The following is a 25,438-nucleotide window of genomic DNA, read 5'->3' as shown; positions in this document are numbered from 1 at the left end:
TCCTACAGCTTCTCTTGCCTACATGCCCTTGTCTCTAGTCAGCCACTGCAGTGGTTCACATACTTCTCACCTCTTTCTTGAGTCATTTTACTGGCTTCTCAATAGGCCTTGCTTCCAGCCTCTCTGTCTTCCCATCTGCCATACCTACAGTTGCCAAAAGAGAATCTTCAATGGATCACTGTTGCTTTTAGGATAAAATACAATTCTCTTCACAGTCCTAGCTCCAGCCTTACTCAGATAATCACCATTCCAGTCAAACTGGTTTATCCACCATTCTAGACTCTGCTATGGCTTTGCACAGATAGTCTTCTAATATATTCCCTCCTTACCTCTGCCTCTTAAACTCCTCAGCTGCTGGCAGGGCTCAGCTTAAGCTATATGACCGTAGGCAAGTCACTTCACCCTGTCTGCCTCAGTTTCCATATCTGTCAAACGAGGTGGAGAAGGGAATGGAAAACTACTCCTAATGTCTTTGTCAAGAAAACTCCAGGGGTGGCTAGGTGGCGCAGCGGATAGAGCGCCAGCCCTGAATTCAGGAGGACCTGAGTTCAAATCCGGCCTCAGACCCTTGACACTTACTAGCTGTGTGACCCTGGGCAAGTCACTTAACCCCCACTGCCTCATCAAAAAAAAAAAAGAAAAAGAAAACTCCAAGTAGGGTCACAGAGTCAGACATGACTGAATGGTGACTTAACGCATATTTCAGGCATTGTGCTAAGCACTTTACAAGTATTATCTCATTTGATCCCCACAACAACCACCCTGCTAGGTAGGTGCTATTATTATCCCCATTTTATAGAATAGAAGACTGAGGGAAACAGTTTCAGTGACTTGCCCATGGTCACACAACTAAGTGTCAAAGCAGGGTTTCAATTCAGGTCTTCCTAACTCTGGCACTGCTTCACTGCCTTCTAAGTGAAAATGAACTCAAATTCAGTAGACATTACTTCCTTAATAATTTGAAAGATTTGTGTTCTCTATTGTGAAATAACGTGTGAGAATATAAGAAGTAAGAATTGAGGAGTAGATTAAGAACTTTACTCATTGCCAGACAGCAGTAAAGTTAGAAAACAACAAAATAGTATTCCTGTTAGGTGAGTTGTAGAGAGGACTTTGACTCCCTCCATTTCTTTACCAGTTCCAAATCATTGGAATCAGCGAGCTCAAGGAAAATCTGAGTCTAGAGCTGCTATTCTCCCTTCATTTTTACTTTTTTTCTTTGCGATTCTAGACCCTTTATTCCTCCAAATGAATTCTCTTGTTTCTTCTAGCTCTAGAAATTGCCCCAAAGGGGAAGGATTCTTAACAACCTAATGGCAAGGCAGGATTCTAGCCTGGAGTACGATCTACCCATGATCTATTCCAGCATGGAGCAGGAATTGGAGGAAGTCTTACAAAGACTGACTTCTGATTTGTACACGATGCCTGATATGGTAGATGCGTGACAGGCACTCAATCCAAGCACTTACATTCATCTGAGTCCTTACAGCCTGGTTTATGGTTGACAGATTATCTGACTGACAGTAACTGAAAAGTGTGGATTGTATGTAACAGCACAACCCTTTGCCATTCCATTTAGAATAATTTACAGCTCCAGTTTCTGGTGATCGTCTAACTACTGCTTGACAGAAGTGGGCACATTAGACCCCTGGTTAATAGTCAATAAAGAAAATAGTAGTTGTTACATGTGGGTAAACAGCTTCTGGATCTAGCTCCTAGGGTACGAATATTGAGGTGTAGAATTATGAAAAACAGGGTGATGAGGGTATATAATGTATGCACTCTGCATTGGGCCAGTCACTCCAGAAATGTGTGGAAGGGATAATTGAGAAAGAGCTGCAGAAAAAATTAAGTTTTATACTTGAGAGTTGAGATAAAAATAATTTTTAAAAATCTCCTTGAAGAGAAACCCACAAGATATTTCATAATGAAAGTCTCACATGACATAGAAAGAATGGTATTATCACCTCTGCTGAAATCTTCCTTGTGGTATGGATGAGATCCGGAGTTCTCTGTGCTACCAGGCATGTCCTGTCAGTCTGGAAAGACTTTGCATATCAATCCCAGTGATGGGTGCTTCAGGTGTTTTCGCAGATTGACCACAGGGTGACATTAGGCCTGGCACAGAGCCAAATGTACATTCCACATGTGGAGTACCTTCTGGGTATGCCTCATCTTCTACCTCTTAGATATAACTGCTGAGCTGGTGTGATAGGTGAAGTCAGTCCAGTCCCTGAATACCCATACCCTATGTTCCCTCATCCACAGCTCCCTAGTGTTTGGAGAGAAGACATTGAACCCATACTACCCTCCATCATTGGACCTTAAAAGGTGGAGGCGCCACACATTTAGTGTCTTGGGGTGGGGATGGGGGGTAGGAATTTGTATCACTTGTTCTCGATCCCAGTCACGAAATGGGCACCATCCTCAGCTACCTCTCCCCTATGCTCATCTTTATCCAACTGAATCCTACCACTCCCCAATCCCTTTCCTTCCCAGTCTTCCCTTTCCATACTTACTTCCTTCTAGAACTTCTGTTTAATTATTAAATTTCCCTTCCCCTGGAATCTCTCCTTTTATCTTATTGCACCCAAGGGAATTCATCAATCCACAGAAGGTTCTATCCAGTGCTGGTTGCTCCTGTCATGTGTGAGTGGGTTACAAGAAGTTGCTGCTCCCTACTGCCACCTTCAGACCTCCCTCCCACCATCATTCAGCAGCCTCTTCTGTGAGATTCATTCCATCCATCTCTGTCACCCCTTTCAGAATCTTCTTTGTTATCTCTCTTTCCTTTCTCAAGTATAGTAACTGACTCATAATCTTTCCCTATAATTCTACCCCTTCCCCTTTATTTGGGAACTTCAGTGTACATGTTAATGTCCTCTCTGACATCCTGGCCTTCCAATTCATCAATCTCAATTTCCATGTCCTACTTCTCTCAGCTGCCTTCAGAGATTGTCATACCCTCATTCTCATTACTGCCCATAACTGCCACCCCCTTGATCCTGTTGTTCAGTTGTTTCAGTTGTATCTAACTCCTTGTGGTCCCATTTGAGGGGTTTTGGGGGCAGAGATAGTAGAGTTGTTTGCTATTTCCTTCTCCAGTTTATTTTACAGATGAGGAAACTGAGGCAAACAGGGTGAGGTGACTTGCCCATGGTCTAGTAAATGTCTAAGCCTAAGTCAGGAATATGAGACTTCTTGACTCCAACGTGGCAACCAGCTGTCCTCCCCTTGGATCTAGAACTTAGAAATTCCCCTTTCTGATCAGTATTCTCTCCTTCTGACCCTATTCTACATCCTCACTATAATCTCTTATCCACCCCTGCTTTATTCTCACTTTTCTCTCTTCATATTATTGAATCTCTAATTGATGCATATGTGTAACCTATATTTTATTGCTTACTGCCTTAGAGAGGTAGAGATAGAATTTGGAATTCAAAACTTTAAATAAAAATGTTTATTTAAAAAAAAAAAACCTACAGTTGACCAGGTCAACTTTGTACTGTCCTACCTTTCACTTCATTGTCCCCTTGTCCTGCTCTTATTCGTGCTTTGCCAGTCACCAACCCTCAATCATGCCACCCCCTCCCCCACCTTTCTCTCCTCATACTCCTGAGTTGCTATGGATGCTGAAGTAAATTTCTTTATTCTGCTTTCATTTTGACCCTTAACTGCTGTGCAGCAAAGCTTTTATTCATCCTTGATTGCCTTTCTCTCCCCTTCCCCTCAGTGGTGTCACAAATGTTCCCCTCCCCCTCACTTTAAAGACCCTCTTGCTTTTTCCATTCCCTCTCAGCCAATATCCTTTCCTTTCTTCTGATGAGACCATCATCCCCTGTTTGCTCTCCCTTATTCTCCACCCCCAACCCCATGCCTTAAAACGCCTCTAAATCTTCACCCACTCTCTTAAGAATAGGGGACCCTTTTTCCTTGCTTAACCCTGCCTCTCTAGCTGGTCTTTCAATCCATCCTCTCCAGGAGCTTGCTGTATTAATCTCCTTCTCTCTGTTGGCTGTATCTCTGCTGCCTGTGAACATGCTCAGATTGACCTTATCCTTTAAATAAAAGCCCGCTCTTGCTCCTGCTATCCTTCCATACCTCGTCTCTTTTTCACTTCTGACCTCCAGACAAATCCTGTGTTCTCTCAGTGCCTGCTCTTTAATATCACTTCCCCTAGCTGTGAGTATCCCCTAAAACTCTGTCCTGGTTCTTCTTTTCTTTCTGAATTCTCACTTGATGAGCTTACTAGCCCCTAAGGATTCAATTGCCATTTCTTTGCAGATGACTCTTACATTTATAGATCTTGCCCTAATCTCTCTGCTCCAAGACAGTCCTATTTTACCAACTACATAGTGGATGTTTCCAATTGGGTGGTCCATAAGCATCAGAAACTTCACAGAAGAGAAGATTTGGGGGAACCAACTGTTTGTCTTCAATTATTTGTAGGATTTCTCTTTGGCTCCAAAGGAATTTCCCAGATTTGCTATTACAATTTTTTTTTAAATTGTACTTTTAGGATAAGTGTCCTGTGCCAATAGTTCACCAAAGCTCTTAGTGTTATGGCATGCATTTTATTGTGAGAATTTCATGCTCTGTCACTTCTTTATATCTGAACAGGACACAATCCTTGCAGAGTTGCTTCAGATACATAAAGAACATATTGTAGGATATCATGAGCATGATTCTCTTTTGGACCACAAAGAGGAAGAAGAGTTGACTGAGGAGGAAAGGAAAGCAGCTTGGGCCGAATATGAAGCTGAAAAGAAGGTAAGGCCACCCCCTTTCCCAGTGGCAAATGGGGTCCTCATTTAGAATCTGATCACTTGGAGCAAGGGCCCAGTGAGGGATATTCCTTGAAGAAGAAATAGAGGTTGATAGGATCTTCAATTAGGGCAGCTAGGTGTCGCTGCAGTGGATAGAGTTCCAGGCCTGGAGTCAGGAAGACTCATATGTGTGAGTTCAAATCCGGCCTCAGACACTTCCTAGCTGTGTGACCCTGGGCAAGTCACTTCACCCTGTTTGCCTCAGTTTCCTCATCTGTCAAATGAGCTGGAGAAGGAAATGGCAAACCACTCCACTATCTTTGCCAAGAAAAACCCAAATGGGGTCACCAAGAGTCAGTCATGACTGAAACAATGAAATGATAGTATCTAAAATTGAAAAGGACCATCCAGGCTATGTGGCCTGGTGGGGAGATCCTGCTAGATTGGGAGACAGGACACTTGGGTTTGAATCCCAAGTCTTTTACTTACTAACTAGTAAGTATATATTCTACAAGCAAGTAAGTATTAAATATGATATTGCATAAGTCACTAACCCCACCTCTCCTCAATTCCTCTTTTGAAATTTATGGGGATTAAATTAAGTAACATCTTCTTAATCCCCTACAGCTGTAAATCTATGATCCTATAAACTGAGGCACATAGAGGTGAAATGACTTTGCCAAAATCAACCAAGCAAATAGCAGAGTTGAGAAGCAACATGGTACAGTGGAAAGAGTACTAGTTCTGGAGTCAGGAGCTGGGTTCAAATCTTGCCGGTCATGTACAACTTGTGTGGCCTTGGATAAGTCACTTCACCTCTGTGTGCCTGTTTCTTACCTGTAAAGTAAGGGAATTACATTTAGTTACTCTAAGGTGCCCTTCTGCCTCTCAATCTGTTGTGCTCTATTTTGAATTCCACATCCTGTGCTCTTTCCACTACCTGCCTCTTTCTGCTTTCCACACTTTCCCCTCTCCTGCCTTTCCCAAATGCCACGGAAAAGTCTCAGGGTCTCACGGAGGCCTAATAGAAATTAGGCAGTGCCCAAAGTAAGGCATAGAGGGGAGGGACAGGCTGGGTGGATAGGCAGGGCTGGGGTGGGCTGGGCTGGGCTGGGGGACATCTGACCAGCATTGCATCTTCTCAAGTTTATGTGTTCCCAGTTTGTAGACTTAAAGACTATTAGAGCTTAGAAGGACTTTAGAGATCATTTAATCCAACCCCCCTCATCTCACAGATGAGGAGATTGTATAGGGTAAAAACCTGGTTATTCTCCTTTCAATCCATGGTTTCCCATTGCTTGCTAACAGGAGAAGATTACTGCATTGAGGGGCATGGATGAGCAGGTACCAGCTATATTTACTAATACCCCAACTCTAGTTACAGTAAGTCTTAATTATTCAGGTCTTGGTTGATGTTCTGTTACCCTATTTATTATGAAAACTAAGTTATTGCAGAAAATATGTCCGGATATAGGTGCAGATTCTATTACTGTTATTCAGTCTGTAACAGTGACTTTCTTTTTTTAAAAACAAAAAAGAGTTTGTAAAATGATGATTTTTTTTTTAAAAATCCATATAAAATGGATTTTAGTAAAAAAATGTGTGTGTCCAGTCATGGGAAAAGTTGCCTTAATACTGTATCCTTTTCAAACTCCGCAAAATTTGTTGTGCCAAAACTTCTGTGGCCTTCATGGGATGCTATAGTTGTCATCAGAATTCTCTGAAATACCCAGTTCTGTGGGAATCTCAAGAAAAAAAGAGGGGCGCGTTTACAGGTTAAAGCTTTCTGTGTAATAAGATCTTGGTTTCGGCTGAAAAAGGACTTTTGTTTGTGTGTGGAAGAGTGTTAATAATTTGCTAGATCTGAGACAAGTAGATTCTTTTTCAAACACAATGGTGATGCAGAATTTAAAGGTTTAAATATATGAATATTATTTATATGTGAAAAATGATTTGGGGTTGTTTTTTTTTTTTTAAGGGACTCACCATGCGCTTCAACATGCCAACTGGGACCACTTTACCTCCTGTCAATTTCAACTCTCAAACCCCATATATTCCTTTCAATTTGGGAGCCCTGTCAGCAATGAGTAATCAACAGCTTGAGGTAAGTTGTGGAATAAGGAATATGCACATGTAATAGCATCTTTTAAATATTGTAAGAGTTGAGTGCTTCTCAAAATGTTTCCTGTTAATAGGATCATAGAGAATAATGCAAGAAATTTTTCTTCTCTTCTTGGAACATTCTAAATCTCACTGCTGACCTCCAATCATACATCTCCAAAAACCTTTCAGACACCTCAGACTGAATGTTCCAGGAGACATCTTAAACTCAGCATGTCCAAAACAGAACTCATTCTCTTTCCCCTAAGCGCATCCTACCTCCTTCCTTCCCTATTACTAAATGGGGTAATACCAACGTCCTGGTCCCTCAGGCTCACAATCTAGGAATCATCCTGGATTCCTCAATATCTCTTACCCTCCTCCATATCCAAACTGTTGCAAAGGCCTATTGATTTCACTGTTGCAACATCTCTCAAATCTATGTGCCCCCCCCCCCCCCCCCCCCGCCCCCACTGTGGTGCAGGCCCTCGTCACTTCGTGCCTTGATTATTGCAATAGCCACTGGTGAATCTGTCTTCCTCAAGTCTCTCCCCACTCTAATCCATTCTCCAATCAGCCACCAAAGTGATTTTCCTAAAGGGCAGTTCTGACCATGTCACTTCCCTATTCAGTAAACTCCAATGACTAGATATCACGGGGATACTCGAGGAGAAAATTTAAAATGCTTTGTTTGGCACTGAAAGCCCTTCCTAACCCAGTCCCATTCTACCTTTCCAGCCCTCTTACACAACACTCCCCAACACATATTCTTTGATCCAGTGACCCTGGTCTCCGGGTTGTTACATGAATAAGACACTCCATCCCTCAGCTCCAGGCATTCTCTCTCTGTCTGTCCCTGGAATACTCTTCCTCCTCCACTCTTACTACTGACCTCCCTGGCTTCTTTTAAGCCCCAAATAAAATCCCACCTCCTAAGCCTTCCCCAACCTCTCTGAATTCCAGTGCTTTCCCTCTGTAAATTATTTGCTATTTAACTTGTATATAGTTTGCTTTGTATGTATTGTTGTTGCCCCCATTAGATTGTACAGTCCTCGAGGGCAGAGGTTGTCTTTTGCCTCTTTTGTATCCCTGGTGTCAGGATACATAGTAGGTGTTTAATAATTGTTTATTGAACGAAGGAATGAATGAACCACCCTAATATGTTAAAACCTGTGTTTGAGGCAAGAGGAGCCTGACTGACTTTAGCTAGATTTGTATTAGCCAGTAGATTCATTATAGCCCAGCAGAGCAACTGATTGGTTGGGGAAATAACACTTCAAATTGGGCTTTTTTAAAATTTATTTAATCAATTTCGATTTAGGTTTTTCATTTAGGTATAGGTTAGTACTTTAATGATTTTATGTTCTGATATAGTGCTGCAGCAAATATATAATAGCACTGTGTTCTGAACCTGAAGTGTTTTAAAAATGGAATAGATTATGAAGTAATGGTGATGGAATAATGGAATAGCTTTGTTTTAGAGGAAGTCATCCTGTTTTTGGTAGGGGGGAGAGGGGATTTGTTTTAACTGAAGAATCACAAGGAATTTGTTATCTTCCTACCAAATCCACTCCTTTGGATTTGACCTTTTCTTCCATATTATCAGCCGTGGATTTGGCTAGGACATTTACTTATAAAACAGATTTACAAAATAAGCCTGGTAAATTGGGGAGTGGAAGCATCCCTGGTGTTGTTGACAACTTACTGTGGTGCTTTTCTCATTCAGTTTTTGCTTTAATAACTAACATGCTGTTGGCTGTTGCATAAATGTCAGTTGGATTTAAAGTAACCGAATTGTTCCAGGACCTCATCAATCAAGGTAGAGAAAAAGTTGTAGAAGCAACAAACAGTGTGACGGCTGTGAGGATTCAGCCCCTGGAGGACATCATTTCAGCTGTAGTGAGTTACATTGACACTCTCTATTGTTCTTCCTTTTCCATCTTCAATAGATTTGTTTGCTTGAGGACAAAGTAGGCAGTTCTCACATAGAGCCTCTGAAAAATCATTTTGCCCCCCTTTTAAAAGTTTGTATGACAAAAACTATGATAAAGACCTCCTCTTGAAACAAAGGGCACATGTACGTGTGTGTGTCCATTCGAGTGCACAAATATAGTCTATGAGAAAGCCCTAGGACTTGGAGTCAGAAAGACCTGAATTCAAATTCTGCTCCATGCACTCACTGGCTGTGGGACCCTGGGCAAATAAATCACTTCATCTTCAATGACTGTTGGTTTCCTTATTTGTAAAACGAGGCTAAAAATACCTGCAGCACCTACTTTTCTAGGTTGTTGTGAGGATCAAATGAGATAATATATATATAGGAAGTTTCCAAAACCGAAAGGACTATGTAAATGTCAGCTATTGTTATACCTAAGATTGGCCTGTGGTTGTACCTACTCGACAAGCCGGTCATTTTGATCTTTCTTCTATTGAGAGAAGTCCATTAACTTATCAAAGGCACCTGCCGAAGAGCCTGTGAAGCAGAAATTCTTGGGCCTATAATGACCTTAATCTGGTTCAGCTGGGGAAGGGGAGAAGCTCCCTTAAAGGGTTTTTTGGATTGTTGTTTGACTAGTTTTACCCAAAATGTAACCAACAACAAAAAAAGTTGAAAACATCTTATAATTCAGTTGTTTCTTTACCTTTCATATCAGCTGTAATTCTAACTGTACCATATTAGTAACAAGAACTGTAGTGTTGATCTCGCATTGTAGATTTCTTGGCAATTAAGGGAAAAAACTTCAGTGTCAAGAAAGGAAATGGATAGATCTGGGTCTATGAAAACTATTACTGTGATAATTAACATTTGTATAGCACTTAAGGGTTGTTGTTTTTTGGGTTTTTTACAAAGTTCTTTTAACTCCCTCGGCTCTGTAGAATAGAATTACTGGTGGAGAAGCTGAGGCTTAGAGAGATGTAGGGACTTGTTGAGAGCTAGTGTCTGAACTGGGATTTGAAGCAGGACATTGACCAGTCAGAGAAATAAATGTATGCCTTATTTTTCTCTCTCACTGGTGCTTTTGTACATCTGGGGTGATCAGCCTAATTGAAAGTCACTATTTAAGTGAATCAGTGCCTGGGTCTGGGACACTCCATTTTTGAACAATTGTTGCCCCTGGATCAGTGCTGCAAAGGAATAGCTTTTTTCAGTCTCCTGTTTCCAGTCTCTGCAGTGTTCGAAGTTCTGCAGATTGAATTGCTGTTTAGGACTAAATCCAATTTTTTCCATTTAGTGGAAGGAAAACATGAATCTGACAGAAGCCCAAGTGCAAGCTTTGGCATTAAATAGACAAGCCAGCCAGGAGCTTGATGTGAAAAGGAGAGAAGCAATCTACAATGATGTATTGACAAAACAACAGATGGTAAGAGTTCCCTGAGTCTTTAAATTGTACTTTATTCTATTGAATGGAAACTGATGGATGTGGAAAAGTATGTGCTGTGCACATTCTCATTGGTTCTTACTGGGAAAGATCCTGGCCACAAGTTGTAAACCCGGTTCGTTCTCCTTGATATTGCTTCATTTATGAAATTGTCTAAGTTTATGGCTCCTTAAACTTTTTCTACTTGCAACGCCTTTTCACCAGAGAAATTTTCAGGTATATAAAATAGGTATACAGAACCTTTGACTGTTGGCAGTTTTTTTGTTTGTTTTTTTGTGACATGACGGACACCCCCCCCACACACACACACATTGAGTTACACAGTTTAAGAATTAGTCTAGGCCAGAATTTTCCTTTGGTTTTTCTAATTTCTACCACGTTAATCTTTCTCCCCACCCCCCCCCACTTCACCAAAATGTGTACTCTTGTATACATTTGATTTGAAAGACTATAAGTTGGGACCGTTTTCAAAGTTATATTATCTCGCTCCCCCCAACTCCCCTTTTAAGACTACTATATTAGAATCATTTTTAATGCCAGTGTAGTCTGTGAATCCTTTCTTGCTGGTTGGTCCTTACCAGGGATTCCTTTGCCAGCCATTGGCCTCTGGGAAACCAGTTTGGCTCCTCAGCTAGAGGGAATTAACTTCTGTGGCTCTGGGTGTCACTTAAAAAAGCCCTGGGGAACTGTGCGATTTTAAGTTATCTTGGGGAATTTGAGTCTTTGGGGTGGTAATTATCCCAACTGGAAGTGCTTTTTCTCTGTTGGTGTTTTTCTCTAGAAATATTTATTTGTTCATCAATATGTGAGATTTGCAAAGAGATGACAAAGGAGACCTGCTCAAATAAAGAAGACCTGCTGTAACTAATACTTGGGAGTAATTTCCCCCCGCTGGCGAGCTGGTCACTATAGCAACTAAACTAAATGCTGCTTTGCAATACAATGGTTGAGTCATTAAGAGAACTTAGGCCTAAATGGTGTTTCTGAGGTGGTTTTTCCTTTTGGGCTGGTCCTTGGGCCCCCATCTCCCTGCTCCTGCCCCTCCCCCTCCCCTCTTCTCTTCTCCTCCCCGCATCCCCTCCCCCCCTCTCCCCTGCCTCTTCTCCCCTCCCCCACGGCCCATGGCTTCCAGCCGGACTCTAGGTCTGGAACGGTAACCGCTGCACTTCGTGTCCACAGTTAATCAGCTGCGTTCAGCGGATCCTGATGAACCGGAGGCTCCAGCAGCAGTACAATCAGCAACAGCAGCAACAGATGTCTTATCAACAAGCAGCCCTGAGTCACCACCTCATGATGCCAAAGCCTCCGAATTTAATCATGAATCCTTCCAACTACCAGCAGATTGATATGAGAGGAATGTATCAGTCAGTGGCTGGCGGCCTGCAGCCTCCGCCACTGCAGCGCGCACCGCCCCCGATGAGAAGCAAAAATCCTGGACCTTCCCCAGGGAAATCAATGTGATTTTGCACGAAGAGCTAAAAGGATTGTTCAAATCAAAGAAAGAAAGATCTTTTATTTTTTTAGGAATCAATGGCTTAACAGAACTCAACTGTATAAATAGTTTGGTCCCCTTAAATTACATGTTCCATATTAGCTTTTCGATTTTCTTTAAATAGGACGGACCATTTCTCCCTGACATTGGTCAGTAATGTTGCCTAGAATCTTCTTACATGTGTTGAGTACAGGAGAGATTTCAAATTGTTTTCAGTGAAAACAGGCCCTTCCATGACAGTAGCAGCTCCCCAGGTTTCCTCTCTAAATTCCTCTGCCTGCTTTTAGCAATCATGCCATCATTGTGAGCTTAAGCAGCTTAGGAAAGAATACAAATTTCCAAGTGTATACACACACGCACACATGCGCACTTGTGCGCACACACGCACACACACACAGCTGAGTTCTTAATTAGAGTTGATTCCTCAAATTAGGGATTGCTTTTTGTACCTAATCAATTTCTTGATTAAAGTGACAGAAATGGTTTTAGAGTCCTTTTGACTGAAGTCTGAAACTGGGCTTGTGCTAAGCCTGTATTGATTCAACCATTTAGAAGCTGAGGTTTCTCTTACAACACACAGGATTGAGTGCAATATCTTAAGCCCCACTACTCTGACCCTTCCGAGTCCTGAACTTCCAATTGTTCCAACAGCCTTAAATACAGCTTCCGAAGAATTTGGTATTCTTCTCTAGTCTTTCTGCCATTTAAAATTTTCACTTATATGTGCTGGAATTATTGACAAACTTCAGGGTTATGGGTTATCTTCCACATATTAATATTTTCTCTCTTCCTCTATCCCCACCCCCTTCCCTTTTTCCCTACCAATTTGTGTGTCTCTTCTTCCTTTATATATTGGTCTATCTGTCCGTCTGTCCATCCCTCACTCTCCCCTCCTCCCTCCTCTATTTCTTTTCTCTTTCTTCCCTTTGGCACTGACACAAAGCACACGCAGATCACGTATCTTCCACATATTAATAATTTTTCTTCCACCCTCCCCTTTTCTCTCCTTCCCACTCTTTCTCCCTCACTTATCCATCTCCCTCTTCTCTTTCTCCTTTCTTCCTCCTCCTCCTCCTCCTCCCCCTTCTCTCCCTTTACCCTCCTCTCCTTTCCCTCCTTCTCCTATGTCTCTCTTCCCCTTTGGCACTGACACAAAGCACACGATGATCATGCTTGGTGCCGGTGCTGGTGCTTCATCCTGTTGCTGGCAACGGGGTACAGGCCAAGAAAATCCAGCTCCAAGCATTTAAGGGTTAAGCCAGTAATGGTGGTTGTTAGGTTCACACCCTGTTTTATAAACAACATCAAAATGGCAGAACTACTGCTGATGTTCAGTTCATAGGAGGAATGTGCTTAAACAATTTCCAGTGCTGTCAGTATTGTGAAATCATTCCTCTTCAAGATAAGAATCTCTGGCTTCCGTGCTCTTCTCCCTTTTCTCTCAACGCCACCTCCCACCTTACTAAACCCTACTTAGGTTTTCCTAGGAACGTGAGTTACTCCTTTTTTTTTTTTTAAGGTGAATTTAGACTTTTGAGTTCCCACTTTTTTGAATTTTACTAGGTTAATACCCCATCATGTGGTTTTACTGAGAAATCAACCTTTAAAAAAAATAAATCCTGTTCTTTTAATCAGTATTGCAAAAAATCTTTTTTTGCGTAAAATTTTGTTGATGGAGTGTCTACAAAAAAAGATTATTAGAATTTAGAAGTAAACTCAACGTGTTTGAGATGGTGGCATAACAGGTAATGAACTGCTAAAGAATTACAGAGGGAAAAAAGCTTGATAGCATAAGTGCTAAGTGTTATTGGACTCGACATGAGTTACCGACATTAGCTAAAACTGTTTGAGTTATTTTACTCAGTCTTGAATGATTGAAGTTTTATGTTTGGAAAGAACTAGTACTTTCACATCTAAAATATTGTGAGTGACTTCATTTTTGTGAAGTTTTAAATTTTGGTTTGTGATATAAAATTTGTGAGGTCTGGTGGTGCAAAAGCAGCTAAAACAGATTTTTAAAATAAAATTTCTTCTGTGGTGAAATGTCCCTGAACAAATGAACAAACTTTCATATACCAGGATGCTTTGGCCAGTTCATCAGATTTTAGTAAATTTGGGATGTGTGGGGGAGGGGAAACCCAACATGAATTAGCTTTGGGAGAAATGACAAATTGAGGTGTGCCAGACAAGTATTTGAAGACAGTCAATCCCATTGATGTGTCCTGAATATTGTAAATAGGATCTGCCAGACCTGGGAATTTGCATCACGGTCTGATTTTTTTGGCTCAGAGACTTTAGATGTGGAAGTTTTAGGCAACATTTAAAAGAGATATTTTTCACCATGGATGAAATTAGGTATTAAAGAATAACAGATAGGAGAAGGGATTTGGAAATAAAACTTGGACCACTTTACATACAGTCTTCTCACTTGGCTTTTTAGCTGCATACTCTGTGCTTTGAATATAACACCAAGCTTTAACAAATATTTAAAGACAAATACACCATTAAGATAATAAAACTCATTTTTGTATTTGTTTTAGATGTTTTAACTAGTTGCAATGGCTTAAAAATGACAATTTAAAATGTTGCTTGTAATACAATTTTGCCTGCGAAATTCTCCACATTTTGTAACCTGTTTCTTCCTTTGGATGTAAAGCGTTTTTGCTTAGTATTGTGAGATTGTATATGTTTTGTCCCAGTTGTATAGTAATGTTTCAGTCCCATCAACCAGCTTTGGCTGCTGAAATCATACAGCTGTGAAGACTTGCCTTTGTTTCTGTTAGACGGCTTTTCAGTTCTGTATTCAATATCTTAAGTACTGTAGAAAAGATGTCCGCCTCTTCCTCTAAGGCTGTTTTGTAATATATATATAAGGACTGGAATTGTGTTTTTAAAGAAAAGCATTCAAGTATGACAATATACTATCTTGTGTTTTCACCATTCAAAGTGCTGTTTAGTAGTTGAACTTTAAACTATTTAATATCATTTAATAAAGTGACCAAAATACGTCATTCCCTGGACTTGATTTTCATTGTTTTGGAGCCCTATGAACAGCATGCTCTATAGAAAATTGGCAGCCATTTGGTGCTTCCATGGGATGCTCAGTTACTCCGGGTTTGGGAGGGTGGCACAGAGACAATATATCTAATTTTAAGGATAATCTGCCTAAGGAAGCTAGCTTGGTCATGCATGTTTCCACACATGCATGCACACACGTGTGTTGGCACAGTTCAAATCCCAGGTCTGACACTAACTGTGCCCCTGAGCAAGCCATTTAACCCAAATGTGCCTCCCACAACCCCCTGTCACAACCTGCCAGTCATAGAGGTTGCCATCTGTGTTGGTAGATGGAGTTCCCACATTGGAAGGTCTCCACGCCACTAAAATCCCAGCTCTTTCCAGAAGATGGATGTCTCTGTGTGCGGTCTACTAATTTGCCACGGGCATCTCTAGTCATTCCTTCTTCAAGATTGTGAGTTTTTGACAACAAGGACAGGTTTTTGCCTTTTGTGGTATCACCATTGTTTAGCTCAGTGCCTGGCACCTAGTAGGTGCTTAAATGCTGGTTCATTGCCTCTTGCCTGGCATTTGCACCCTAGTTTGGACTGACTCACGGCCAATACCCCTTAGATTTTGGAGGGTTTCTAAGTTGTTGAACCACCCAAAAGCCATGCCTAATGGCATAGAAAATAATAGCCAAAGTTTACATGTTGCTGTAAGGTCTGCAAAACACTTTGACACATCTCAGATGAGTAGGGCTCCAGGGAAACCTCTGTTCTTTCTATCATTACAGAATCAGTTGATTGAGTATGTGTGTTTGCCTGCTTGTGTGCATGTATGTTCATACAAAGAGACTGATTATTCCACTAAGGGAGACACCAAAGAAAATTGGGCTCATCACTGTAGTGTAGATGAAAGGACACCGGATTGAAAGCCAGATGGTCTGATGACTTTGACTCAACCCTGTGGCCACTGTCAAGTCATTTGCCCTTTTTAACTGCAGCCCCATGTATAAAGTACGGAGAATATGAGGAAGGAATCATGTATGCCAAGGGGACTGAATAGACAGGCTGTGTAGGTTTACCTGCTTTGGGGCTAATGATGCTAGTGTTCTGCTTGGCCACCCCTCCAAATCTGTCAATCAAGACTTCACTTGGTGTTTCCAATGACAACTCATTTCTATAGAATTTAAGGCTAAGTTTTGCAAAGCACTTTCCTTATGCAACTGTGACACAGGCAATACAAGGATTATGATCCTTGTTTAACAAATGAAGCTGTGGCTTTGAGAGGTTAAATAGGTTAGGAGCAGCTAGGCCCACAGTGGATAGAGCATGTGGTCTTGGAATTAGGAAGACAAGTTCAACCTGCCTGCCTCAGACATCTCTCTTACCCTAAGCAAGTCACATAACCTTTCTCAGCCTCAAGTTTTCTCATCTGTGAAATGGGGATAATAATAGCACCTACCTCCTAGAAGTCACTACAGTAGCAAATGAGACAGCATGAATAATGGTGCTTTACAAACCTGAAAGCAACTTTATAGATGCTGGCTGCTGTCAGTAAATCAACTGCCAGTGTTCAAACAGATAGGAAGTGGCCAGAGCAGAATAGGAACAAATCTTCCTGTTTCAAGTCTAGTGCTGTGAACCCAGTGTTCTAATCATTAGCTGCCTCTTAAATCCTACTTTCAAAGGATGAAGACCTTCCACCATCAAGAAGATCCTAAGGAAATTCTTCCCATGCAGATCAGCACTGATCCTGGAATTTACAAGTCTTACTGAGTTGCCTGAGAAATTGAGAGGTCAAGTAATTTGCTTGGGGTTACACAACTCATCTGTGGCAGAGGGTGCTCTTGGACAGAGGTTTTCCTGGCTTCAAGGTAGACTATCCATCTACTATCCCCATACTACTGCTCAGCCAGAGCTTTAGCATGGGTGTCTCCATGCCTGGTATGATGCCTGGAAGATCTTAGACACTTAATAAATGATGTGTGTATGTATGAATGTATGATTCTGAGTGGTAGGGTGGGAAAATGGGACTTTGGTATTTATTTAGGACTTGAAAAGTCTAGTCACGAGCTCTGCTTTGGGGCAAGATAAATCTGAATTAGCTCCCTGTGGTAAATCACCCAGGTGCCATTGGAGACACAGCTATCTGAAGCAGATTGCACATCTGCCTTGGAGTGTCTGCAAGGAAGGTGGGGAGGCGGCGGCGGGAGGCGGGAGGCGGGAGGCGGGAGGCGGGAGGTGGTCGGGATTGGATTTGAACAGTAGCATCCTTGTCTCGCGTCTGTTTTTAAAGCCACTCAGCCTATCCAGGACAGGGAGCCACACTCTACCCCACCCACATCTACTCAGTCTGTGTTAGGATTGGAGGAACATGAAGAAAGCTGGTTTAGCAGCTAGGTAAGAGGAGCTTTGTTCCAAGGGTCTGTAGTAGGATTGTGTGCTGGGGACAAAGGGGCTGACAGAAAAGGAGGGCAGGTGGAAGAATAGGAAGAGGGAGACTAGAGTGGAATGGATTGATGGAAGGACTTAAAAGGTAAAACGAGTAATTTGATATGGAGGGTGAGGAGGGATTTTTGGCAGGGAGTGATGTGGTCAAAGCAGCAGGTAATTTGGATGGCTTAGAGAATGCAGGATGAGAAAGGGCTGGAGACAGGAAGGCTGGTAATGAGGAGTTGTCTAGGTATTTGATCCCCAGGCCCCACATACAGTTTTAAGGATGGAAAAGGAAGACTTGTCCAACCTGTATGAAGAGGAGAGGGTAGTAATAGGTTATGCTAATAAACCGAGAGAAGACCCCAGTTTGTGGTCTTGTTCTGCCACCAATTGTTTGTTTGACCTTGAGTAAGTTCCCCCTGCCTGGGCCTCAGTTTATGCATCTGTAAAATGAAGGAGTTAGACAAAAGTCAAGGCTCCTAATCTTTTTTATGCCCTTCTCAAAACAGCATTTTTAAACAAATGAAATCTAATATATAGGATTGCAAAGGAAATCCATTATATTAAAATATAGTTTTAAAATTTTAAAAAAAAGTTCACAGAGTCCAAGTTTAGAACACCTAGAGAAGAACTCTGGGGTCCCTTCTACCCATGGATTCTGTGAATCTAAACTATTTGATTTGATTTTTGTTTACAGGACTGGAGAATATGAAACCTAAAGACAGAAAGGAGCAGATGGGAGTCTTGTTCCGGGCTGAGGCTTCTATGCATTCTAATTGAAACCTCACACACTCCCCCCCATACACACACACACACACACACACACACACACACACACACTTCACCCCCGCCCCACCCCTTTTCCATTCTTGCCACATCTTGTATGATTATTCTCTCTAAGAATCTCTTCCTAAGTTTTTTTTTCTTTTCTCCATTTTTTGGTTGCTCCTAATTATACCCTTCCAGTTCTATATTTGTAGAAAGTGAAATGACCCCATGCAACTAAACGGTACTTAATTCCTTTTCTCTTCCCAGGCCAACCCTTCAGCATGGGTAGCCCATTCCTGGTTCTTTTCCTAGAGACCCTTCCATTCACCATGCTATTATCTCTACAGGTAATGTTTTATTTATAAACTTCTTTTTTCAGATTCAGTAATAATGCTCAGCCTGTGCTTTGTGGTTATTTATGTATTAGCCTATATATAGCACAATAAGGAGAAAATAATTGTTCCCTCCCCGCATTATAGCTACCAAGTCAATTATGTTTAATAAGCCATCTATCAGATGCCCCACCCTATGCTAGGTTTTGGAGATGTTAGGGCAAACGGAAATTCCCTGACCTCAAGGAACTTTTAATCTATGTGTGTACAGAGAAGCAAATACAAGATGCCTATACAGCAAGTAACTTGTGAGGGGAGAGGGCACAAATTGGTATACCAGGAGATAAGAAATCTAGATTCTAGTGCTTCCCCCCCACTCCTCTCCCACCAAGGACTACTGGGCTTTTCTGTGCCTGAGTCGCCTCTTCTGTAAAATGACAACCTGATGTCCTTGAAGGTCTGAATTTCATGATTCTGCTTTGAGTAAAGCATGATGCTAACCCGAAGGTAATATAATTATCACCAGTTTGACACTGAGGAGGCAAGAAATCCCCAACTTGGAACTAGGCAGTGTGCCCTGTTAGAGGACAGAACACAATTCTTGGAAGTCCAGAGACTTGGGTTCAAGTTGTGCTTCCGCTACTGCCAAGTTGTGTGACCTTTGTCTGTAAAAGAGGGGTTTGGGGGGCTCTGGCCTTGGCCTCTGTGTGAGGGAAGAGCTTGGGAAGCCATTCTTATCTCATTGAGAGCTCTGGGAGGTTGTTTAATAACAAAGCGGATGAACCTAGTTGTAATTGGCTCTAATGAACACTTCCACTAGGTGTAGCCTCCTTTATCTTTTGCCCAGAGGCGCTCCCAAAGCTGTGTTCCTTCCTGCCCTTGGAACTCTGAGAGGAAAATAAGTTTCAGGATCTGATCTGCATTTGCAAGTCACCCAAGCGTGAGTGCATAACAAAACTTCCTTGCAAAGGAAACTGACTTTGGGGAAGGAAGTCAGTTTGTGGGCCAGCCAGTGCTCCATTCATTGCCATTCTTTAGGCTAAGTCTTCAGTTTTATTAAAAATCTCTCATCTTGGCCTTATTTTTATCCCAGCCCCTCCAGTGCCTTAGTAGATGGGCTTCTGAGTTGCCCAGCCCAGGCCACACTAGACCAGCCTTCACCTCACAGACTGATGAAGAACCCCTAATGAGACCCTCATTCTCCTACCATCATCAGTGACCTCTTTCTAGATACTGCTAGGGGACACGGTGGATAGAGTACTGGACTTGGTAGTCAGGAAGGCCTGAGTTCAAATCCCACCTCAGACACTTAGTGTCTGTGTGACCCTAATAACCCCTCTTAGCCTTCATTTCCGCATCTATAAAATGGGGATAATAAAGTGCTTCCCTCATAGGATCTTTGTTAAGGTTCAAATGAGATAACATGGACCATGCATTGCAAATCTTAAAGCACTATGTAAATGCTTATTACCTATTATTCCCATGTGGCCAGCTATATGACCTTGTTCAGGTCTTCCTTGTTATTGTTGTTGTTTGTGCTTCTATCTCTAAGAGGACCATGAAATCAGGAGGTGATGTCGTGACTTGCACTGAATTGGATTTCAGAGAGGAAGGGCTATGCAAAGTCACCAGCCTCACTCTCTTCTCCAGAGCCATCTGGGTCCAGTGGCAAGATATACATCAGGACAACTGGAAATGGCTCCAGATGTTTAAGGGTTAAGTGACTTGCCCAGGATCACACAGCTAGTAAGTATCTGAGGCCACATTTGAACTCATATCCTCTTGACTCTAAGGCCAGTGCTCTATCCACTGTGCCACCTAGCTGCCCCCCTCACTAGTATCCAGGTCATTCTTCCTCCTTCATATGATAGCCCCCCTCATTATTTTCTCCCTTCCCCTCACCCCAATTCTGGAACTTCTCTGAGACCTGAAATTCCATTGACCACTAGACCCCATCCTCCTGGTGTAATGGGGCTCAGATCTGAACTGCAGAGTCTTTTGAAGACTTAGAATTTGAAGCATAAACATTTACAAGCCATGTGTGTGTTACTGTCCTGCTTATGATTAAGAAGAAAGTCAGTAAAGCTGCTTCTTTTGCTTAAAAGTAGGTACAATGTGAGGCCTGGAGTGGGGAAGATCTGAGTTCAAATCCTGATCTCCTTTTGATACTTAGCCATATGACCCCAAAACTGGTTGCCTAACTTCTATGTGTCTCAAGCAACAGTTCATTCTCTAAAAGGTTAACTTACTTGTCCAATATCAAAGAATAGGGGACTAAGGGCAAATGGCTTAGGCCATCTGCATAGACAAGTTTTTACACTGCTGCACATGTTATAGCTTCTTGGAGCCACAGGTGAGAGTTGGGTGAATCTGGTGGACACCAAAGGTGGATGAGCAACCCTGAAAAAGGCTTGGCAAGCCCTCACACCAGGGTGCTGGTCCTCCCTGAACACCCCATATACTCACAGGCCTTAAACCAGTTGGTGAGTTAGGAGGATGTCTACCCCAAGCATACGTATACTTAGAGCTTGGTTGGACATCAGAGACACCAAGGTCATCCACTGCATTTTGGGCCATCGCCAGTTGTCTTGACTTTTGTCTTGACACTGAAGGCACCAACTTTTGTTGAGGGAGTGAAGGAAGCCCAGGCCACATCTAGCCTATCCCTCATCTCTTCCCAAGCCCCTGAGTCTGAAGAGGAAGAGCTCAGCTGGTGGCCATCACTGAAGCTGGGAGCAAGATAGTTTCTTGAGCCTGTACAGCCCTTGATGAAATTCCTTTTCAAAGGTCATTTGCCCTGATGAGTGACCACCCTAGTAGGACCTTATTACTATCAGTAATGGGCCAGCAAGGTAGAGTAGTAGCCTGAAGTCAGGAATACTTAAGTTCAAAGCTGGCCTCAGACACTTACTAGCTGTGTGACCCTGGGCAAGTCACTTCACCTCAGTTTGCCTCAGTTTCTTCATCTATAAAATGAGCTGGAGAAGGAGATGACAAGACTGAAAATAACTAAACAACAAAACTAATGGTGAAGCAGGCTTCCCCCACCAAAAAAAAAAATCCATCAGCACATATACACACTTCTTTGTTGCTAAACTTGAAACCATACATTGGTTACTGGGAATTTGCTTGTTCTGAGCCAAACTTTTTATCCTTTTTTTTTTTTTTTTTTAGTGAGGCAATTGGGGTTAAGTGACTTGCCCAGGGTCACACAGCTAGTAAGTGTTAAGTGTCTGAGGCCGGATTTGAACTCAGGTCCTCCTGACTCCAGGGTTGGTGCTCTATCCACTGTTTTTATCCTTTAAAAAAAAAAAAAAGGTTTTGTCAAGGATTTGACTTCTAGCAGTGTAAAGAGAAATAGGTTTGGATTCAATGAGAATTCTTCCATCTTGTATTAACGCTTCCCCAGCAAAACCTCCCTTGTCTTGTAACTTGTGAAGTACTTAGCATATGACTTCATATTTATTCCTATCAAGTTACATCCCATTAGTCAGCCCAAGATCTCTTCTGACAGATTGTCATTCAATATGTCAACTACCCTATTTGCTTTGTGTCATTTGCAGATTTCATAAGCATTTCAACTATGCTTTCATCCAAGATGTTGACAAAAGTGTTCACTGTCATGAGACCATGCATGGATCCCTGGGGTACTTCAGTGGAGACCATTTTCCAAGATGCTATCAGACTTGCCCTTCTCCAGTCCCATAACACCTGTCCCTTTCCAGCCAACTAACTAAGGCTCAGCCATCCTGTAAAGCAGTATGGTATAAGTGAGAAGAGTACTGGACTTGAAGGCAGAAGACCCAGGTTCAATGCTGGCTCTGCCACTTATCATCTGTTTGACCTTACGATTTTTCCACTTACATTGGGTGTCAATTTCCCATTAACCATTCTTGTTCAGTTCTCTTCAATCTAAGATTATTCTCTTTGGCAAAGAAAACAAGGTCAAATGCAAAGGCAGGTCCCATATGTACCAAAAATATTCAAAATTGAAATTTTGTGGAAGCAAAAAGCTGGAAACAAAGTAGATGCCCATCAACCAAGGAATGGCTGAACAAACTGTGATCTATAAACATCATGGGAGTATTATTGCACCTTAAGAAATAATGAGTCTGAGGAATTCATAGAACTGATGCAGAGTAATTAAGCAGAACCAGGAAAATAAGAGACATGACTACAAAAATGTAAATGAAAAGAACGACAACAAAAATCAAACACTGTATAATTATAATAATCAACCCTGGCCCAGGAGATGAGGCAACATGCTTCCCTCCTTTAATTGGAGAAGGGGGGGACTATGGGTGTGGAACACCGCACAGTTTTTACTTAACAGTTTTCCTTTGCTACAAGGGAAGGCTCATCCAATGATGATAGAGGGGATTATATCCAGAAATGATCTGGATGTAAAAAGATAATAAAACTTTTTTTTTAAATCAGCGAGAAAACCAAAATGTTGACTAGAGATCAGGGTAAGATGTGTCAGCTGCAGGGTTCACTCAGAGGGGTACCAGAATTCTCAGGAGTTTGCAACATTTAGATTCCAATGAATTATGATCCAAATCTATGTAGTCTCTGAACATTTAGGAATGTTAGTGCTAACATTCTCTGTCTACTGTTTTGATAGATTTGAATATTTCTACTGAACTCATATTCCACTTAAGTAATCCACTTGTGAAGCCCTGGGTATATGCCTTTGATAAACATGCTCCCATTTTTTTTTTCCCTGAACAGAACAAAGGTAAGAGCTGGATAACGCTTACCTTTTCTCCATCAGTTATCATTACCACCATTATTCTACTTGGATCTTTCTTCCCCAGTTTGTTTTTAGCTTTCCTTGCCAACCTTAGCTCATTCGGACTTCTAGTACTCCTGACCTTCTTGGTGGATAGTACCATGGTTTTGGTTCTGATGCTTGCCCTTGTTTCCCTCCTGTCTTCAATAAAGGCCTTTTGATTGGTCGGTGAGCTGCCTATGCATCCGTTGTTATCAGTCTCTTTAGATTACTCTCCATTGTCCTCAACAGAATTCCTTCTCTTTGTGTGTTCAGAATTTCATTCTTGAGAACTATGCCTGGCTTTCCTCTCCTCAGCTTTTAAAAAGTGTAGGATGGGGGGCAGCTAGATGGCGCAGTAGATAAAGCACCGGCCCTGAATTCAGGAGGACCTGAGTTCAAATCTGGCCTCAAACACTTGACACTTACTAGCTGTGTGACCTTGGGCAAGTCACTTAACCCTCATTGCCCTGCCCCCTCCCCTAAAAAAGTGTAGGATGGAGTGGTCCTTAGTGGTGAAAATTAGGTCTAGGACAATCGGAGGAACCCCATTGGTCAGTTCCTCTATCTTTTGAAGGAGTTTCATGAAAGTTGTCAAGAAATTCTTAGCTGGTCTGCTTTTAGCAAACAAAGTTCCAATGATCTAGTCTAAGTAGATATTCCACATTTCAAGCTGTGGTTCAGAAGCCCCAAATCCATTCTCAAATACCATCTTCTTAACCAGTTAGTCACTTCCTGCTCCAACGCACTGTCCACACAGCAGCCAAAAGAACCTTGTTGCTCCCCTAACCGAAGTAACTTTATTGCTTGCCTCTCCGCTGCCTTCTTTTTTTGGGGGGGGGAAGCAATTGGGGTTAAGTGACTTGCCCAGGTTCACACAGCTAGTAAGTGTCAAGGGTCTGAGGCCGGATTTGAACTCAGGTCCTCCTGAATCCAGGGCCAGTGCTCTATCTACTGCACCACCTAGCTGCCCCTTCCACTGCTTTCTAAAGAATGACCAAAGTTGACCTAGATTTCAAAGCCCTCTCCAGTCTGCCTTTCAACTTTCTGGCCCACATACTGCCAAAGCACTCATTACCCCTTTGATCCTCACCACTTTCCAGATCCTCCTACTTATTCCTGACTCTTCCCATTTTTTCCAGGTTGAAGGGATTGAATCCCTTGCCTGATTCTGTAGCATTGTCTGTTTCTCTTGTGCTTGTAATGTTTTCGTGTCCTAATAAATCATAAACTGCTCAAGGGCTGGGGGGGGGGGCATCTCATTTGCCTTTGTATTCCATAGGTGCTTAAATGTCTGAAGGAGAAGGCAAGTGGAAGAAATTACTCTAAGAATCTGTGTGACTTAGGGCAAGTCCCTTCACCTTCCTGGGCCTCAGTTTCCTGATCTGTAAAACCAGGGTATTATGCAGATGGCCTCTAAGTTCCCATTCTGGGCCTAGATCTAGGATGTGAACTGGCTCTGTTGTCTGAAGATCTGGGTTTTGTTGCCCAGACTTCCACATATTAGCTACATGACCACGGCAGTGAGGAGCCTTCATCGGGAAAAACAAGAGTGCTAAGAATCTTCGCCACCGTGCCCTGTCCACCTCCCCACTGAAGCCATAGCTAATGAGAAGAGCAATCAGCACACAGTGCCATTGCTGAGTATTCAGTCAGCACTCAATAAATACTGAATCATGGGGTCACCTGCCTCTAAGCAGGCCAGTCAACACCACTGTTAAGGTGTCGGAGAGGAAAGGGAGGGAAGCTGATCTCCTCTGAGAGAGTGAGCCAATCAATGAGGTCACCAGCAATCCACATCATAAAGCCGATTTTATTGCCAGTAAACCGTCCAAAACTCATTTGTTTCCTGTTTCAGTAGGACCTTATTCTTTCTGACTAAAATCCAGTCATAACATCTCTCTTAAAAATAAAATTCTTTTGAAATAAATAAACATACAAAATAAATAGCATATTTCATAAATAGTTTTTGCCCTAATGCACAGCGTTCATGCTTATATCTTAATCATCTTTTTTTCCTTCCTCCTCCCCTCCTCCCTCTTCCTACATATGGGGTTGTTGACTCCCCAGGGATTTTTTTGGATGGCAGCAATCTCTGGGGCCTCCTTTCATGTGCTTGGTGTCAAGGTGTCTGTGTGGTTTGTGTGGTGGGAAACGCACCCCCCCCAACTCCCCTCCATTGCCCTCTTTTTCCCTCCCCTCCCTTCCCTTCCCACCCCCCCCAACTGCTCTTTCACCACCTCTGGGGTGATGTGCAGGTCGAATGGATCCCCCCTCCCTGTCCCCCAGTTCCCTCTCCCCCACCCCTCCCCCAAATCACGCAACCTGTAAATACACTTTCAACAACAAGGGCTCAGCTGGATTGAGTTCAACTTAAGTGCTTCTCTGTTA

The 25,438-nt window shown here is 42.3% G+C and overlaps 1 protein-coding gene across 7 annotated transcripts in view; it reads left to right on the top strand.

The window, feature by feature from the left end:
• ATRX (ATRX chromatin remodeler) overlaps nucleotides 1-14,749 on the top strand; it is a 183,909-nt gene extending 169,160 nt beyond the window's left edge. For 5 of the 7 annotated variants that reach the window (XM_043974367.1, XM_043974363.1, XM_043974366.1 and 2 more), the window contains 6 exons: nucleotides 4,621-4,770; nucleotides 6,075-6,110; nucleotides 6,745-6,870; nucleotides 8,670-8,765; nucleotides 10,100-10,228; nucleotides 11,426-14,749. In XM_043974367.1, coding sequence (XP_043830302.1) covers nucleotides 4,621-4,770; nucleotides 6,075-6,110; nucleotides 6,745-6,870; nucleotides 8,670-8,765; nucleotides 10,100-10,228; nucleotides 11,426-11,707 — 819 coding nt within the window. In that variant the 3' untranslated portion in view covers nucleotides 11,708-14,749. The remainder of the gene's footprint in view (nucleotides 1-4,620; nucleotides 4,771-6,074; nucleotides 6,111-6,744; nucleotides 6,871-8,669; nucleotides 8,766-10,099; nucleotides 10,229-11,425) is intronic. The other 2 variants (XM_043974368.1, XM_043974365.1) reach the window with 1 other exon arrangement.
• Nucleotides 14,750-25,438: the final 10,689 nt, after the last annotated feature.

This window comes from Dromiciops gliroides, chromosome X, assembly GCF_019393635.1.
Source record: "Dromiciops gliroides isolate mDroGli1 chromosome X, mDroGli1.pri, whole genome shotgun sequence".
Lineage (NCBI taxonomy): Eukaryota > Metazoa > Chordata > Mammalia > Microbiotheria > Microbiotheriidae > Dromiciops > Dromiciops gliroides.
Note: the sequence above shows the minus strand (reverse complement) of the source record. Positions and strands in the feature narration are given on the sequence as shown.